General features: G+C 35.7%; 6 protein-coding genes and 1 long non-coding RNA gene across 8 annotated transcripts; 3 read left to right on the plus strand and 4 right to left on the minus strand.

Annotated features, from left to right (window-relative positions):
* The first annotated feature begins 5 nt into the window (after positions 1-5).
* LOC100631478 (mini-chromosome maintenance complex-binding protein-like) lies at positions 6-2,636 on the plus strand. Its single transcript, XM_019993869.1, has 15 exons — positions 6-91; positions 135-187; positions 265-393; positions 436-477; positions 525-626; positions 670-760; positions 805-929; positions 971-1,127; positions 1,182-1,302; positions 1,349-1,460; positions 1,519-1,627; positions 1,719-1,870; positions 1,921-1,959; positions 2,001-2,147; positions 2,405-2,636. Exons 1-15 carry the CDS (start codon positions 37-39, stop codon positions 2,582-2,584), a joined length of 1,614 nt encoding a protein of 537 aa, XP_019849428.1. The 5' UTR covers positions 6-36; the 3' UTR covers positions 2,585-2,636.
* Positions 2,557-3,708, minus strand: LOC100635681 (dihydropteridine reductase-like). 2 transcript variants are annotated; one of them, XM_019993871.1, is made up of 8 exons: positions 3,599-3,708; positions 3,457-3,549; positions 3,312-3,408; positions 3,182-3,269; positions 3,085-3,137; positions 2,935-3,043; positions 2,805-2,888; positions 2,557-2,762 (listed from the first exon to the last, which is right to left on the minus strand). In XM_019993871.1, exons 1-8 carry the CDS (start codon positions 3,683-3,685, stop codon positions 2,663-2,665), a joined length of 711 nt encoding a protein of 236 aa, XP_019849430.1. In that variant the 5' UTR covers positions 3,686-3,708; the 3' UTR covers positions 2,557-2,662. The 2 variants fall into 2 exon arrangements, with proteins under 2 accessions (XP_019849430.1, XP_019849429.1); XM_019993870.1 differs by having other exon boundaries at positions 3,182-3,408.
* Positions 3,709-3,762: 54 nt separating this feature from the next.
* Positions 3,763-7,692, plus strand: LOC100631607 (VPS10 domain-containing receptor SorCS1-like). The gene is made up of 19 exons (XM_003384688.3): positions 3,763-4,030; positions 4,077-4,132; positions 4,189-4,297; positions 4,342-4,506; positions 4,575-4,651; positions 4,700-4,770; positions 4,960-5,078; positions 5,142-5,390; positions 5,633-5,785; positions 5,841-5,937; positions 6,002-6,078; positions 6,125-6,336; positions 6,429-6,546; positions 6,597-6,736; positions 6,785-6,901; positions 6,948-7,036; positions 7,087-7,222; positions 7,505-7,605; positions 7,656-7,692. Exons 1-19 carry the CDS (start codon positions 3,791-3,793, stop codon positions 7,685-7,687), a joined length of 2,358 nt encoding a protein of 785 aa, XP_003384736.1. The 5' UTR covers positions 3,763-3,790; the 3' UTR covers positions 7,688-7,692.
* A 46-nt stretch (positions 7,693-7,738) lies between these two features.
* LOC109580557 (uncharacterized) lies at positions 7,739-11,472 on the minus strand. The gene is made up of 8 exons (XM_019993872.1): positions 11,360-11,472; positions 11,191-11,318; positions 10,940-11,141; positions 10,793-10,889; positions 10,469-10,733; positions 10,351-10,414; positions 10,049-10,247; positions 7,739-10,000 (listed from the first exon to the last, which is right to left on the minus strand). Exons 1-8 carry the CDS (start codon positions 11,427-11,429, stop codon positions 7,897-7,899), a joined length of 3,129 nt encoding a protein of 1,042 aa, XP_019849431.1. The 5' UTR covers positions 11,430-11,472; the 3' UTR covers positions 7,739-7,896.
* Positions 11,473-11,527: 55 nt separating this feature from the next.
* On the minus strand, positions 11,528-11,872 carry LOC100636444 (uncharacterized). The gene is made up of 2 exons (XR_898217.2): positions 11,715-11,872; positions 11,528-11,653 (listed from the first exon to the last, which is right to left on the minus strand). It is a non-coding gene; the product is annotated as an uncharacterized LOC100636444 (long non-coding RNA).
* LOC100636191 (COP9 signalosome complex subunit 5-like) lies at positions 11,871-15,275 on the plus strand. The gene is made up of 9 exons (XM_003384641.3): positions 11,871-12,036; positions 12,084-12,318; positions 12,402-12,530; positions 12,573-12,638; positions 12,683-12,768; positions 12,816-12,927; positions 14,885-14,950; positions 14,998-15,068; positions 15,117-15,275. Exons 1-9 carry the CDS (start codon positions 11,894-11,896, stop codon positions 15,196-15,198), a joined length of 990 nt encoding a protein of 329 aa, XP_003384689.1. The 5' UTR covers positions 11,871-11,893; the 3' UTR covers positions 15,199-15,275.
* LOC100636318 (NHP2-like protein 1) lies at positions 15,147-15,876 on the minus strand. Its single transcript, XM_003384642.3, has 4 exons — positions 15,782-15,876; positions 15,620-15,737; positions 15,469-15,572; positions 15,147-15,426 (listed from the first exon to the last, which is right to left on the minus strand). Exons 1-4 carry the CDS (start codon positions 15,782-15,784, stop codon positions 15,268-15,270), a joined length of 384 nt encoding a protein of 127 aa, XP_003384690.1. The 5' UTR covers positions 15,785-15,876; the 3' UTR covers positions 15,147-15,267.
* Positions 15,877-15,904: the final 28 nt, after the last annotated feature.

A 15,904-nucleotide genomic window follows, 5' to 3' on the forward strand; every position in this document is an offset into this window, starting at 1 on the left:
ACACCCACGCACAATATTGTACCACACCTATTAAATATGGCGGCTGATGCGTGCATTACCCAGCCTCTCTCAATAATTGAAGAACATTTCAGTAAATTATAAAGTCCCTATGTATTTATCATTATTATGTATAGGTAGTGGAAGAATAAATGAAGTTCCTCAGTATTTTGAAAGCAGGAAAACCTCTGTTAGAAATTAATTATTAATAATTAATCAATAATTATTAATAATTAATCAATAATTATATATTATTATTATTAATAGATTCCATTACTGACAGATGGGGCAGTGAATGGACAGTTGGTTCGATATCGTGGTATGGTACAGGACCAGCTAGACACTGAACTATATTTAAAACAATTTAAAATAATTAACAAGGACACTGGAGATGAGGTAATTGATTAATTAATGTATGATTAATTAATTTTGTTTTAGCTGGTTTTAAGTGGAATGTACAAAGATAATGTTGAAATTCCTGTAAGTGAAGCAAATAAATAAACAAATAAAATAATAGTAATTGGTAGGAGGGATACTGCCTTGATGATGATGATACTTCTGTTCTTCACGAGGAGGTCCACAGCTATGTCATAATCCCAGTGCCAGGAGAAACCAAATGGACACAATCAGTAAACTATACTGTACATGTAACGTGTCATTAATTAATAATAGATTGGTGGGTGTGGTCAAGGGGACATGGTACCCACTCTTAGTAGCAACATGAAGAGGTCGTTGGATTGTACTGGAACAGATGATGAACTCAGTGAGTAAATGGTTCATTAAAATACTTTATTTATGTTTCCATAGCAACCCAGTCCACTAAGAGACGTAGAAGTACTGATCCAGTTGCCAATGGCAACAGCATTGCTGCCCCTCCCATTTTATTAAATAATCCGTTGCCAGGGGAAACAAGACCATCTTGCATAATTAAAGTAATTAATCATAATAATAATAATAAATAATTAAGTAATAGGTATATGATAATGAAGAGATATTAATTAATTCAATTATTGAATTTATCGGAATATTAAGTACTGGTAATGATGACTCAGGACCTCTCCTTTATTGTATTAAAGCCACACCCCTCACTCACACCAACCCTCTACTCCCTCCAACCATCAACCATCAAAGTACTTACATGTATTATTATTATTATTATTATTAATGATTATTGTTCTTTTTAGATATTATTAATATTATTAATTTCAAGGAGTGTCGTGATTCTTTGCTTGATATATTAACTGGGCTATGTTTAGGAGATACTACAGCAGCTGAATATTTATTGTTACATTTAATATCATACGTGTGAGTTGTTGTTATTTATTGTGGTTGTTTATTTTGTTGTTGTTAGTAATATCAGGACTGAAGTATTAGCTTTGGGAAAGTTTTGTTTGAATATTTCAAAATGTCCAAAAGATTTTGCAAAAAAGTTGTTTGGAATAATTGAACAATTGGTAACAAAAGTAAGGAACATCATTGATAATTAATTAATTCATTAATTAATTATTTATTTATTGATAGGCTCATTATCTGCCTCTTGATTTATTTAATTTAAATTCATTAAAATTTGTACCTTCCAAAGATTACACTGACAATAGACTCCACACTGGACTCCTCCAACTATCAAATGGTAATAACTGTTACTAACATTAATAACTGTTAATAACATTAATAACTATTATTAACCACCAATAACCATTTATAACTATTAATAACTGCAGGTACTCATCTAATTATTGATGAATTGTGTATGGAGCAGGGACAGCTTAACGAATTGGGTGTGGCTAATATGATGTCACTGGGTACATTGGTACAATGGCAACACGTTAATTATGACTTTAAGTATCACACACAATCTTTCAACACTGACATCGTGAGTTAATTAACATAATAATAATAATAATAATATCTATTAATTAATAGCCTGTACTCATTCTGTCTGAAGGAAGATCAATAATTAAAGTAAGATTATTATTATTATTAATTAATTGATTGATTAATAGGCTGATTATCATATACCATTGGTGCCTCCTCCAGTTTCTGTTCCTTCAGTTATTAATGAGGTCTCTCCTGATGCGTGGGACAAGTTAAGAGTCTACCTAACAGTTTCTAGATACATTAACTACTCCCTTCAGTCTGATATACAAAAGGTACACACTGTGTTATTATGCTTGTTGGACTCGATCAACTTTGTGTAAGTGAGGACTAGGTACTACTCTTATATTAATTTGTAGTTACTCAAAGTCAGACCAAAGTCCCTGTACTATAGTACAAGGACTTTGGCCAAATTTTGTCAAAATTAAGAAGTAGAAAATTCTTGATTTTGATGGTTCTGATACATGTACTTGTACTGATGTTGTATAGAAAGTTTGATCTCCTTTAATATTTGTTATTATTTATTCTTCAGAGGCTGGAGGATGATTTTGTATCAATGAGGAGATCTGATGGTGCAACTGGTGAAGTGTTTCATTCTCTTCTTTCATTGGCCCGTTATGTTGCCATTAGCAATGGGAACACCTCTCTCTCAATTGAGGAATGGGAACAAGCCAAGAGACTCTATCATTGGAAGGAGACAAGACTCCAATAATTATCACTTAATAACTGATTGAAAAGTTATCAAAATAGTTAATTAAAAGTTATTAATAATCACTGGTAGTGGGTGTGGTCAGTTATTAATAAATTCAGTGGCTCCATTTGTCGTCACTAGTTGAACTAAACTTCCATTGGGTGGACGATCCTTACCCTCCGACCAATCAAATAGCTTGCTGTTATAAAAATAGTTAATTAATGTGGGTGTGGTTTGTTACCTAGCAACAGTATCCAACGGTGTCCATTGGCTGAAGTCAGCATTGGACATGAACTTTCTGTTCATGGGAGTGTCTAGAGTAATGCTGGAGAGGGGTGTGGCTAATGATTAATTAAGTAGGTGTGGCTTACGGTAATATTCCTAGTGCTATTGCATTAGATGGGAGTCCATTGTCAGGAGATGATAAACTTTTAATTAATTGATGGACGGCAGCTTTTGCTAGACCATATCCGATCATACCTGAGGGGGTATGGTCAGTGGGTGTGGCTTACACTACTAACCTGGTGTTCCTTCTAAAGCAGCTTTAGCTCCAGTTAATACAATGACCCCGCCCCTGGGGTAATGAAGTACAATTAAACAATAATTAATAATACTAACTCTTTCATGTAATTAGCAGCCAGTGAAGATGCTATTACTGACGTCCAAACACTTTGTTTCCACATGAGATCAGAGTTTTTAACTAAATCTATCAATGAATAATAACGATAGCTCCATACACTAATCATACCTGGACTGCTGGCATTACCCCCAGCCCAGCCCCCAGCCACACACAGTATGCTGTCTACTTTACTGTCCCCCAACACTTCACCTACTTTACCACAAACCTACCAGCATACATGTAACACACACACACTCAATGAGTTCAAGTTTACTTGTTCTGACTGTTTGGTCCATGACTCAGTCTCTGTTATTAGGATATTAACATCAGCTTCTTCATTAGCAAACAAATCAATAGACCCAACCCACTAACAACAACATTATTGCTATTTTTATTATTAATACTATCACTCATACCCAGTTCTTTCCTTTAAAGTAGCTCACTACAGCTGATCCAAGAGCTCCTTTTCCTCCATAGACAAGAACACGAGAACCAGAAGCCATCTTGTTTTAATTAACTAGACCAAGTTTATATTAATTTTGGGTGGGGCCCTGGGCTCATCGATTGATCACGTGATCCATTGCAGCAAATTGCAAAACAAATCATCAATGGCGTTGGCTCGGGTGTTCCTTCTGCTCCTCTTCTGTCTCCTTGTCTCTCAGACTACCTTTGGTCTGGTCCACCGGCTGAAAGAGGACCAAGGCCTCAGTGTCTCGGGCGAGAGAGTGTCAGAGCACAGTAGGACTGTTCTTTTAAGGAACCTGAGGGACCTTCCCATTGGCCATGAAGTACCACTACAAGATACTAACCCACTGGCCCTCATTCACTACTCAGGCAGTGACAGCAAGGTATATTAATGATGATATTACCTGTTAGACTGATTGTTGTTGTTAGGTGATTCTTATTGTAACCTACCCATCCAACCCTGCGTCAACCTGTAATGTCTACATGTATGTTGGTCAATTCTTGTTTTTGTTGTTGATTTGTTATGTGTTTTTCATTTCAGTTCAACTGATTATGGTGGCACCTTCAGTAAGATCAATACACGTCTTCAGTCAACTGGCCCACTTCATTTGTATACAAATATCATCATTAGCCCCGAAGACTATAGAACAGTAACTACTGAGTATTGTTATTATTATTTATTTATTTATTTTAGATAATAATTCCTCATTTATCTCAAGGTGCTATGTACATATCAACTAACGAAGGGCAGTCCTTTACTTTACGGTCTTTCTCTCCCTCCACTATCAATCCTCGTACTCTCAAGTTCCACCCGACTAAGGAGAGCTGGTTCCTTGCACACGACCCTACGACAAGAACTGTACGCCTCGTTTGTTTGTTTGTTTGTTTGTTTGTTTGTTTGTTTATTCATTTATTTATTATATTTAGTTGTATGTGTCTCAAAATCTTGGAACAAGTTTCATTGAAATATCTAAAAATGTGAACTCGACTCATGAATATTTATGGTAATTAAATAAAATAATAATAATAATAATTATTATTATTATTTCTAGGGGTAACATGCCTTATGATGCTGATCCCAGTACCATATACTATAATGTTGATAGTCCTACTGATCTAACTTGTAAGGATATTCATGTGGCATATATACATGTACATGTACTGATGTATGTATTGAATGTGATCTGGTTGTTCATGACTGTACTTCCTGTTGTTCTGACCTCTTTTAATTATTCTAATTCATGTCATGGCGTCTTGTTTATCCTCACACTTATTGAAAGCACTTACACTATTCTCCCTCTTTCCCCCTTAGCTGAGGTACATCTCTATGTTCAGAAGTTTCCCTATACACCTGCTTCAAGAACTGAGTTTGATTCTCACTTTGGAGTACATGACGACTTCTTAATGATTGACAGATACATATTTGCACAAGTACCTTCTCAATTGTTATCATTATTATCGACACATTATTATTATCAACATTATTATTATTAGAAAACAGTCAACCAGAGAGCTACACTGTACGTCAGTTATGATCGTAAACCCTTCCAGATGGCACATTTACCTTCAGAGCTACCTCATCAGAATTATTATGTTGCTAGTTTGGATGCCAAACAAGCTCTTGTGATAGTACAACACACCAATGGTCAGTTTAACCTCTACCTCTCAGAAGAAATGGGCATATACTATTCTCTCTCACTCCCTGATATTGTGTACGGTAATGGAGTACTGGACTTGGAAATTGTGAGTAGCAATTAATGATGTATTGAAACTGAAAGTAATTAATGGTGTATTGAAATTGAAGGTATTGTGTGATTTTGGAGGGACAGTTTGGGATATTATTTTAATTTTTTAAGACTGGCTGTTGGGTTTAATTTCTAGTCATGTTCCATTGTGTAATGTGCATCAATGGTTCAACTGTGCCACTTTGTCCCTCCAATTTACCAGCTGTTGCCACCTTGATAATTATTCCTCCATTATTTTAGGTTGATTCCATGAACGGCACCACTTACATATGCAATCAGAACATTCCTAATTCTGCCGTTAGGACTCTCATCTCTTTTGACGCTGGAGGAAACTGGGAAATGCTCCGCCCACCAACTGCAGACACAACTGGGAACAGATTAGAATGTATTCTGGTAATAAACCACACCCACTAATTAATTTATTTAATATTTTTATTAATATAAATAGCCGTCGTGTTCCTTACATTTGCACATGTCATCAAGTCAGTACTGGAGGACTGGGGTCTACTCCACTGCTTCAGCACCTGGGATTATTATAGCTCATGGTAGGTGTTGTTGTTTGTTGTTGTTTGTTGTTGTTTGTTGTTGTTTATTGTTGTTCATTTGCAGGTGTTACAGGTGCTAAGTTAAATGATTCAAATGTAAATTTATTCATATCACGAGATGGGGGTGTGTCCTGGAATATGGTAATTAATTGATTAATGGTTCTTAATGATATTCATTGTTATTCAGACATTAAAGTCTTCCTGGGGTGTCAGTGTGTTGGATTATGGCGGACTCATTATAGCAGCTCAGGACTATCATCAGTTTCAGCAGACCCCTTCAAGGCGGTTGGCTTATTCTTGTAATGAAGGAAGGTCATGGAGTTACTTCCAATTCTCTCAAACCAATACTGTTGTGTTTGGAGTCATCACTGAGCCTGGCCAGGGAACCGCTGTTGTAAGGTGTGTCCTTATAAGGAGTTTGTTTGTATTGTTCATTAATGTGTTTATAATCATGGGACTATCATGTGACATTCATTCCATCCTTTCTCTAGTCTGTATGGCTGGCAGTCAGCTAGTTCTGGTTGGGTTGTGATTCGAGTTAATTTCACCAACTCATTTACAAGATCCTGCACTGCCAATGACTACTACATGTGGACTCCTTATGACGCTGTTAGTTAGTTTATTGTTGTTGTTTATTGTTGTTGTTTATTGTTGTTTAGAAGTCAGATACCGGTTGTTTATTGGGTGCTAGTGTTCAGATAGAAAGACGTAATCCGTTCACTTGTTGTCGCTCAGGGAAGGAATACTCCCATAATGTTATATACAGTATATGCTCCTGCATTGAAGAGGACTTTGAGTGGTGAGTCCACATTAGTATAATGATAATGCTCCTATTATTCTTATCTAGTGATTATGGGTATGAACATGCCAATGGTATTACTGGCTCCTGTATAAGAGATGAGTCAATCAGTTTACCTGATCCTTGTGCTACCAGTGGAGTATCTGTGTATTATCAATCACAAGGGTAAGACCCTGTAATTAATTAATTAATCATTGTTAATTATTAATAGATATCGTAAGATTGGTGGTGATGTGTGTACTGGAGGTATAGAGGGTCAGTATGCTGCTGTAGAGAAGTCTTGTTGTGTGGGTGGAGTCAGTAAGTTAATTAACTATTAATTAATTAATTACATGTCTTATTGTTATTAGATGTTACCACGTCAGGTACAGCTGGTGTTGTTACTGATAAGGAAGGTGACAATATTGCAGTGCTGATGGGAGTATTGCTACTAGTGGCACTATTTATTATACTAACAATGTTTATTGTTATGATAATACTTGTTGTGTGAGTTAGTTATTAGTGCATTTTTTGATAGTACTTATTTTGGCAGAAAGCTTGAGCTTGTTCCGATCAAAAGTGATTTTTTTACGATTTTAAAAAGTTACTCCAATATTGGACAAAGTCCCTGTACTATAGTAGGCCAAATTTTGTCAAAAATGAAAAGGAGAGAATTCCTCATTTTTATTACATTTTCTGATACATATACATGTACTTATGTTGCATAGGAAGTTTTAGCTCATTCTAATTGAAATGAAGTTTTACTATTATTTTTTAATTTATTTTTAGTAAATATATAATTCGTCCCAAACCTAGTTCTGGTGTTTACAGTAGAGTTCCAGCTGATGAAGGACACGTCCAGTATAGGAATGGAGCTGAGAGTCCTACTGGTTTGTTCTTATTGTTTATTGTTGTTGTTTATTGTTGTTTTTTGTTGTAGATGATGATGACGAAAGGCCCCTCCCTTTATAAATTAACCCAGTGAGTACATTGATAGTTATTAATAGTTATTGAGAGTCATGCTATTTTTGTCATGTTCTTTATTTCCTCTGCTATACATCACATTAGTGCTGTGTTTATTATTATTATTATTATTATTATTATTATTGCTGTGATACATGAACTATAATTATTGTCTGTTATTTTATTCCATTTTAAAGATTATTATTATTGTTGTTGTATTAATTAATTGTTTCTAAAGATGATGAGCTGCTTCTCTCTACATTAATTAATCTTTCTAGTGCTTTCACGTTAATTATAAAGGAGCCATTCCTCTTTGACTCGTTTCCTTCTTCTTCATCACAATCTCCATTAATAATGTTATCTCCATTAATGACTGGAGCTTCACTGATATTGGCACCACTGCAGTCCAGACTGTAGTCACTTTCCATATTATAAATTGAATAGAATCCTTTCCTTTCAGCATCATTGCTACATTCTATAACTTCATCATTGATGCATCTTTCCTTATTCTCAAATCCATTGCAAGATTGATAGTATTCATCAGACACTAAAAGTTGTAGAGTGTTTTTTGGTTGCCATGGCGACATTGGAGGTGTCAAAAACTCAAGTACATTCATTGCTGAAGGAAGCGTATCTGTCATTGGAGAATGAACCACGCCCACTTCCTCAGTATTCTCTTGAGGATTCTCAGGTTTTTTAAAAGGTTCTTGAGGTGCTAGGAAGAAAGATTCAGCTGGAGAAGTATTAGCAGTGACATAAGCTGATGAATATTCATGAGGTATTTCAGGAGCCAAGTAATAACTAGAAGATGAACTAACAGAACTATCGTCTTGTAGGTTGGGCAAGTGGGCGGAGTCAGGTATTTGTAAAGGTGAGATATTACGAGAGCATGGATAAAGATTCAACTCACTGAATTGCATCTCAAGGTCAGGGGCTTGGTCTATTAGGCCACTGTCCCCAGGAGATAATGATGAAAATAATGCTGGAGTTGTTAACAAGGCGGACGAGGTTGTTAATAGGGTAGGTGGAGTTGTTAACAAGGTGGATGGGGTTGTTAATAAGGTGGGCGGAGTTGTTAATAAGGTAGATGGGGCTGTTACTAAAGGAGGTGGAGTCATTAATGAAGGAGGTTGAGTAATGGGAGGAGACTGTGTATTGGGTACTATTACTGGAGAAGAATACGACTTTATTAATGGTGGGCATGCCCTATGAACTGCTATGTGTGGTGGTTGGTGTGGCTTATTAGCTGCTCCAGCAGGTGGAGTTGTGGGTGACATTGGTGATTGTAATAATGGTTGAATGGTTGGTGACATTGGTCCCAGTGGTGATACACTGGTCAATGAATGGTCTACTGGTAATACACTGGTCAAGGAATGGTCTACTGATGATACACCGGTCAACGAATGGTTCATTTGTGGTACATTGGTCAATGAATGGTCTACTGGTAATGCACTGGTCAACAAATGATCTACTGATGATACACTGGTCAACGAATGATCTACTGGTGGTACACTGGTCAACGAATGGTTCATTTGTGGTACACTGGCCAATGAATTGTCTATTGGTATTACACTGGTCAACAAATGATCTACTGATGATACAGTGGTCAACGAATGATCTACTGGTGGTACACTGGTCAAGAAATGGTTTATTTGTGGTACACTGGTCAATGAATGGTCTACTGGTAATACAGTAGTCAATGAATGATCTGATGATACACTAGTCACCAAATGATTTACTGGTAGTACACTGGTAAAAGAATGGTTTACTGGTAATACACTGGTCAACGAATGATCTACTGATGATACACTGGTCAACGAATGATCTACTGATGATACACTGGTCAAAGAATGATCTACTGGTAGCACACTGGTCAATGAATGATTTACTAATAATGTACCGGTCAATGAATGGTCTATGGGTTGTACACTGGCCAATGAGTGGTTTAGTGGTGATACACTGGTCAATGAATGGTCTATTGGTTGTACACTGGTCAATGAATGGTCTGTTGGTTGTACACTGGTCAATGAATGGTCTATTGGTGGTGTTAGTTCTAAAGGAGGAACAAATTGAGGTCTTGGAGAGATTGAGATGCCAATTAATTCATTATCATCATCATCATTGTTATATTGGTAGTACAGTAGGTTGTGTAATGGTGTTCGCCTCTGTGAGGGTGGACGTGGTGATCGAGGTGGTTCAATGTGTGTGGGCGGATAAGGTGAGTGGGAGAAATAAGGTGAGACCAGATCAGGTGATCCTGGTATTGTATAACATGTTGCTGATTGATGATTGTGAATATTCCTCTCACTAATAGCAGACAACCTATTAATCATTGTTAATTATAGTTTATTTTTTTAATTATAATCTTACTTTAGTGGCTCATACATGTACATTTTATTCCTTTTATTTTTGAGTCTGTTTGATCTGATCCTCCATATTAAACAGATTAACGCAAACATACACAGTATCACACCAAAAGGTGAAGCACCTGCTATTACATAAAGGAGCCTTTGTCCATATCTTTCACTGAATGACTCATCATCATTTGTATCACTCTCTTTTGTTGGTACTATACAGTAAATAGAACAATAGTAATTGCTACTGTTAATAAAATGTTGCTATTAATAAAATGATACTATTAATAGACAGGAGTGACAGTTGATAATACTTACGTTCATCAGTTTTAAATGTAATTGGGTCTGAAGGTAAACTGTATGAATACAATAACTCTTGATCCTATACATGAATTACGATGAATATATGAATACATGACAATTTATAAGGCATTACCTGTACACGAGTGTAGACACTAGTGATTACGACATAAGTACTGTTGACTTTTAAAGCTCCACTCATGAGTGACCTTGTATTAATGGTAATGTCATGAATTACTCTTTCTCTTATATAAAATGATGAGGCCTTTTTATTATTTTTTGCTTCTTCAAGAGATGCTAGATTGCCACTAAGCGGTTTGAGCTGGTCTTCAGGTATTAATGGAAGGTTGTCTTTATCAAGTGATATTGTGTCTGCTACATGAAACTGTAGCTCATACCCACTAAATGTCAGTAGGTTACAACAGAATGATAATGACAATATCACTACATGAGTTCAAACCTTATTGGTCCATTGCAGGTGGAACTATTGTATACTTTTATTATAAGAGCATTATCATCTTTTTTACGGATATTGGGTTTGAGGGGACGCTCTGGTGCTGTAATAAGCAACAGTATCAATCAATAATAATGATCTAGCCAGGCTAACCTCCTATTCCAGTTTGTACAGTAAAGCTCTGAGATGGTTCGTGTTTACGGCTACCTGTTTGAAGTTGTGCAGAGCAATTGTACAGTGTGTTTGGGTGGAGTCCAGTCAATAGTCCAGTCTCCCCTATTACTGGATAATAATGAACTAAGGTCTCATTCCTGGGAACCAATTTCTTGCACGAGTTCATACTTTGACAAGTAACCTTTATTATAGTAATGTTAATGAATCCTAATGAATATTGTAATGTCTACCTTCATTTTATAAAATGTCTTGCAAAAACTTGATAATTGATGTGCTACCCAGTGCAGTGAGTATACTGATGGGGTGACACTAGTTGCTCTGATGTGAACATTACAATCCGCATCAGAAAGCATTGTTCCTGCATATTGTAGATTTAATTTATCAATAATATCATCTTACCAGCACAATAACAACTATCGATATTAAATAAAATCATTGCAATTGTCAAAAGGATCATTTCTGACTTCATCTTTTTACAGTTATCGCGTTACCAAGGTACCAAATAAACCACACCTACAATATAAGGTTGTTAACCACACCCACAAAATGGCTTCCACTTCAAAACACTTTTATAATTGATTTTAAATACAATAATTCACTAATAATTAATGACAATAATAAGCTAGTAATGGTCTAAAGTCAGTTCTTCTTCTATTTATCAAGAGGTGGTGGCTCTATTGAATCATGATGGCCCTACAGCAGTGCATTAAACAATATTAACAAGATAAGTTGTCATTTTTATATTTTAACTTACAAATACATCTCCCCAGTCGTGTTTAAATCTCCAAAATATCCAGCACCACATTGTGGCCCCTAAACCTTTAGCAACGAGAACATGAGACCTTGACGGAGGATGAAAAGAACTGCGCATATCTTAGCAACAAGCCACACCCATAGACAAACCACACCCACATATACCACACCTATAACAAGATGGCCTCTAGTTCTTCTGAAGCAGCTAGAAGAGAATTTGAAGCTGTTAATTCAATACAAACTGTACCAAGTGTGGACTCCATTTATAAGTTTAGCTATGAGGAACAGCAAGAGATACTGTCCAAGAAACCATGGGAGAAAGAGTAATAATAATAATAATAGTTTATAACAATAACGATAATTCCATTAGTGTTCACTATTTCAAAGATATTAAGATATCAGCTCTTGCTTTGTTAAAGATGGTAATGCATGCTCGTAGTGGGGGGCGTTTAGAGATTATGGGTCTTATGTTGGGTAAAATTGATGGCCCCACAATGATAGTGATGGATTCCTTTGCTCTACCAGTGGAGGGAACTGAGACCAGAGTGAACGCCCAAGCAGGAGCATATGAATACATGTCACTGTATATAGAATCAGCTAAAAAGGTATCCTATTATTAGTAACTGTCTATTTATAGTAACAGTTCACGTTACTAAGTATAGAATTAGCCTATTATTATCATTATTAGGTAGGTCGGCCTGAGAATGCGTTAGGATGGTACCACAGTCACCCAGGGTATGGGTGTTGGCTCTCAGGTATTGACGTTGATACTCAAATGCTTAATCAGAAGTTTCAGGAGCCATGGGTTGCTATTGTGGTGGGTGTGGCTACATTAATTAATAATTATAATGTCCTGCAGGTTGATCCTATCAGGACAATGTCTTCTGGTAAAGTGAATTTAGGAGCTTTTAGAACTTATCCAAAAGTACATATTTAATGATTAATAATTAATAAATAATTAATTAATAGGGTCATAAATTAGCTGATGAAGGCCCTAGCGAATATCAAACCATTCCTCTGGAGAAAATTGAAGATTTTGGTGTACACTGCAAACAGTATGAGTCACCATTTCTCTCTCTCCCTGTCTTTCATTCACCAGTAGGTATTACAGTTTAAACGTCTCCTATTTCAAATCAAGTTTGGATTCTCATTTGCTTGATCTGCTGTGGAACACATACTGGGTCAACACTCTCTCATCTTGTTCACTTTTAACAGTCAGTTACCATAGCAACCTTCTCCATCGTATGTACATGTACATGTTGTGTCAAAATTTTAAGATTTAAATTGGATTTTGCAAATCTTTAAAGTTGCTCCAAAATTGGAAAAAGCCGCTGTAGATTGTCTTGGGTCAAATTTTGCTAAAATTGAAAAGGAAAGAATTTCTCAATTTTATTGCATTTTTGATACATATTGATGTCCTTATGCTTTGTAGAAAGTTTGAGGTGATTCCAACTTCGATTTTTCAAGTTAAGGCCATTTTAAGATAACGGCAAAAATCTGAAAAATACCCAAGGCTATAGTCCATGGTTTTTTCAAAAAAATGGCTCCAAAGTCACCCTACATTTTTATTACATTTTTTGATACATATTGATGTCCTTATGCTGTGTAGAAAGTTTGAGGTGATTCCGACTTCGATTTTTTAAGTTACGGCCATTTTAAGAAAATGCCAAAAATTTGAAAATTACCCAAGGCTATAGTCCATGGTTTTTTCCAAAAAATGGCCAAAAAATCACTCCAAATTTTTATTACATTTTCTGGTACATATTGATGTCCTTATGCTTTGTAGAAAGTTTGAGGTGATTTCGATCTTAATTTTTCAAGTTACAGCCATTTTAAGAAAACGGCAAAATTTGAAAATTACCCAAGGCTATAGTCCATGGTTTTTTCCAAAAAATGGCTCCAAAATCACCCTACATTTTTATTACATTTTTTGATACATATTGATGTCCTTATGCTGTGCAGAAAGTTTGAGCTGATTCTGACTTCGATTTTTCAAGTTACGGCCATTTTAAGAAAATGCCAAAAATTTGAAAATTACCCAAGGCTATAGTCCATGGTTTTTTCCAAAAAATGGCCAAAAAAATCACTCCAAATTTTTATTACATTTTCTGATACATATTGATGTCCTTATGCTGTGCAGAAAGTTTGAGCTGATTCTGACTTCAATTTTTCAAGTTACGGCCATTTTAAGAAGATGGCAAAATTCTGAAAAATACCCAAGGCTATATAGTCCATGGTTTTCCCCAAAAAATGGCCAAAAAATCACTCCACATTTTTATTCCATTTTCTGATACAGATTGATGTCCTTATGCTGTGTAAAAAGTTTGAGGTGATTCCGACTTCGATTTTTCAAGTTATTGCCGTTTTAAGAAAATGCCCAAAATCTGAAAAATACCCAAGGCTATAGTCCATGGTTTTTTCAAAAAAATGGCTCCAAAGTCACCCTACATTTTTATTACATTTTTTGATACATATTGATGTCCTTATGCTGTGCAGAAAGTTTGAGCTGATTCTGACTTCGATTTTTCAAGTTACGGCCATTTTAAGAAAATGCCAAAAATTTGAAAATTACCCAAGGCTATAGTCCATGGTTTTTTCCAAAAAATGGCCAAAAAATCACTCCAAATTTTTATTACATTTTCTGGTACATATTGATGTCCTTATGCTTTGTAGAAAGTTTGAGGTGATTTCGATCTTAATTTTTCAAGTTACAGCCATTTTAAGAAAACGGCAAAATTTGAAAATTACCCAAGGCTATAGTCCATGGTTTTTTCCAAAAAATGGCTCCAAAGTCACCCTACATTTTTATTACATTTTTTGATACATATTGATGTCCTTATGCTGTGCAGAAAGTTTGAGCTGATTCTGACTTCAATTTTTCAAGTTACGGCCATTTTAAGAAGATGGCAAAATTCTGAAAAATACCCAAGGCTATAGTCCATGATTTTTTCCAAAAAATGGCCAAAAAATCACTCCAAATTTTTATTGCATTTTTTGTTGTGCAAAAAGTTTGGACATTTTATGAATTTTTAAAGTTTCTCCAAAATCAGACCAAACAATGTACTGTAGTACATTGTACATGGAATTTGGCCAAATTTAAACATGATTTAGACAGAGAGAATTCCTCACTTTTATTACATCTTCTGATACTTATGTACTTATGTGTTGTAGAATGCTTCTTACACAACTCAACAAATTAGTGACTTGAATCAGAAGTTAGAAAGAGCAGAGCATCAGGTACAACTAGTTAATTGATGAATTATTAGCAGCTGCTCGTTCCCCAGGGACATGGAGGAGGTAGTTTTGGTAAACCTTTCGATAAAGGAGAGAAACTGACTAAAGCATCTCAAGATTGGTATGACGTTACTATGGGAATATTGTATGAGCATTATTCTTTTGTCAGTTCAAAATTGACCGGTGAAGTTGTTCAAGGTTTGATGGGACAATTAATTAAAGATCAACTATTCAACAGATCAATAAAATAATAATAAACAAGACTTATTGTTGACAGTTATTGATTTTATTTACAATTAACATTGTTGTGTTATTGTTCTTCATATTAGCAGTTTCTCCATTGATTGCTGTAAGCTCAGTATCTGTGGTTTCAGTTGGGATCCTTCATTGACAGTAACAGCACAAGCTATTACTGGCCTGGACACACCACAGGCTCTGCCCAAAGTAGCCTTGGAAGGGACAAACACATACGGGACATTCTAAAAATACCTCAATAATGTAATAATAATGTGCTGACTAACCTTGTCTTCACATAGCAATGGAAGGTGTAGTAATATCTCCAGTGGCTCAGTGTCTGCTGCCATTACAATAAACTCAGCTATACCTCTATTGAGGGCCTTTGTAGCTGTAAATATAATAATAATACTAACTAACAGTCATTGTATATAGTACCTTCATTGGCTCCTTTCTTAATCTGCTTGTAATTGGTTGCCTGTTGGAGGAGGTCAAGTATCTTTACAGTCAGTTCGGGATCTGACAATGGATAAGCTTTAGGATTCACACCTTCAGACTAACAAACAAACAATAAAGAAAAACAACAACACGTTGTCATACCATTATTATTCAATGTTAATTCCTCTCTGCAGGTGCTTCACTGAGGACCAATGGAGAAACTAAACTGCTGATAGAAGCATGTGGTGTGGGTGGGGCTAAGTCACTAGAGGGTGGGGCTAAGTT

The sequence above is a fragment of the Amphimedon queenslandica genome, unplaced genomic scaffold (assembly GCF_000090795.2).
Source record: "Amphimedon queenslandica unplaced genomic scaffold, v1.1 AMPQUscaffold_13487, whole genome shotgun sequence".
In the NCBI taxonomy this organism is placed as follows: domain Eukaryota; kingdom Metazoa; phylum Porifera; class Demospongiae; order Haplosclerida; family Niphatidae; genus Amphimedon; species Amphimedon queenslandica.

Bases quoted from the DNA above. Each gene is read 5' to 3' on its own strand.
- LOC100631478 (XM_019993869.1), top strand. From the start codon at position 37: ATGGCGGCTGATGCGTGCATTACCCAGCCTCTCTCAATAATTGAAGAA. The intron at 761-804 runs GTGAGTAAATGG...ATGTTTCCATAG, and splicing joins TGGAACAGATGATGAACTCA to CAACCCAGTCCACTAAGAGA. The intron at 1,960-2,000 runs GTAAGATTATTA...ATTGATTAATAG, and splicing joins AAGGAAGATCAATAATTAAA to GCTGATTATCATATACCATT.
- LOC100635681 (XM_019993870.1), bottom strand. From the start codon at position 3,685: ATGGCTTCTGGTTCTCGTGTTCTTGTCTATGGAGGAAAAGGAGCTCTT. The intron at 3,044-3,084 runs GTTAGTAGTGTA...ATACCCCCTCAG, and splicing joins TGCTTTAGAAGGAACACCAG to GTATGATCGGATATGGTCTA. The intron at 2,889-2,934 runs GTAAGCCACACC...ACCCCTCTCCAG, and splicing joins ATAGCACTAGGAATATTACC to CATTACTCTAGACACTCCCA.
- LOC100631607 (XM_003384688.3), top strand. From the start codon at position 3,791: ATGGCGTTGGCTCGGGTGTTCCTTCTGCTCCTCTTCTGTCTCCTTGTC. The intron at 6,079-6,124 runs GTAATTAATTGA...ATTGTTATTCAG, and splicing joins GGGGTGTGTCCTGGAATATG to ACATTAAAGTCTTCCTGGGG. The intron at 7,606-7,655 runs GTTTGTTCTTAT...TTTTTGTTGTAG, and splicing joins TGGAGCTGAGAGTCCTACTG to ATGATGATGACGAAAGGCCC.
- LOC109580557 (XM_019993872.1), bottom strand. From the start codon at position 11,429: ATGAAGTCAGAAATGATCCTTTTGACAATTGCAATGATTTTATTTAAT. The intron at 10,734-10,792 runs GTTTGAACTCAT...ACTGACATTTAG, and splicing joins ACCTGCAATGGACCAATAAG to TGGGTATGAGCTACAGTTTC. The intron at 10,415-10,468 runs GTAATGCCTTAT...ATTCATGTATAG, and splicing joins GTGTCTACACTCGTGTACAG to GATCAAGAGTTATTGTATTC.
- LOC100636191 (XM_003384641.3), top strand. From the start codon at position 11,894: ATGGCCTCTAGTTCTTCTGAAGCAGCTAGAAGAGAATTTGAAGCTGTT. The intron at 12,639-12,682 runs GTACATATTTAA...ATTAATTAATAG, and splicing joins CTTTTAGAACTTATCCAAAA to GGTCATAAATTAGCTGATGA. The intron at 15,069-15,116 runs GTATGACGTTAC...TTCTTTTGTCAG, and splicing joins ACTAAAGCATCTCAAGATTG to TTCAAAATTGACCGGTGAAG.
- LOC100636318 (XM_003384642.3), bottom strand. The intron at 15,573-15,619 runs GTACTATATACA...TTATATTTACAG, and splicing joins TAAGAAAGGAGCCAATGAAG to CTACAAAGGCCCTCAATAGA. The intron at 15,427-15,468 runs GTTAGTCAGCAC...AGGTATTTTTAG, and splicing joins CATTGCTATGTGAAGACAAG to AATGTCCCGTATGTGTTTGT.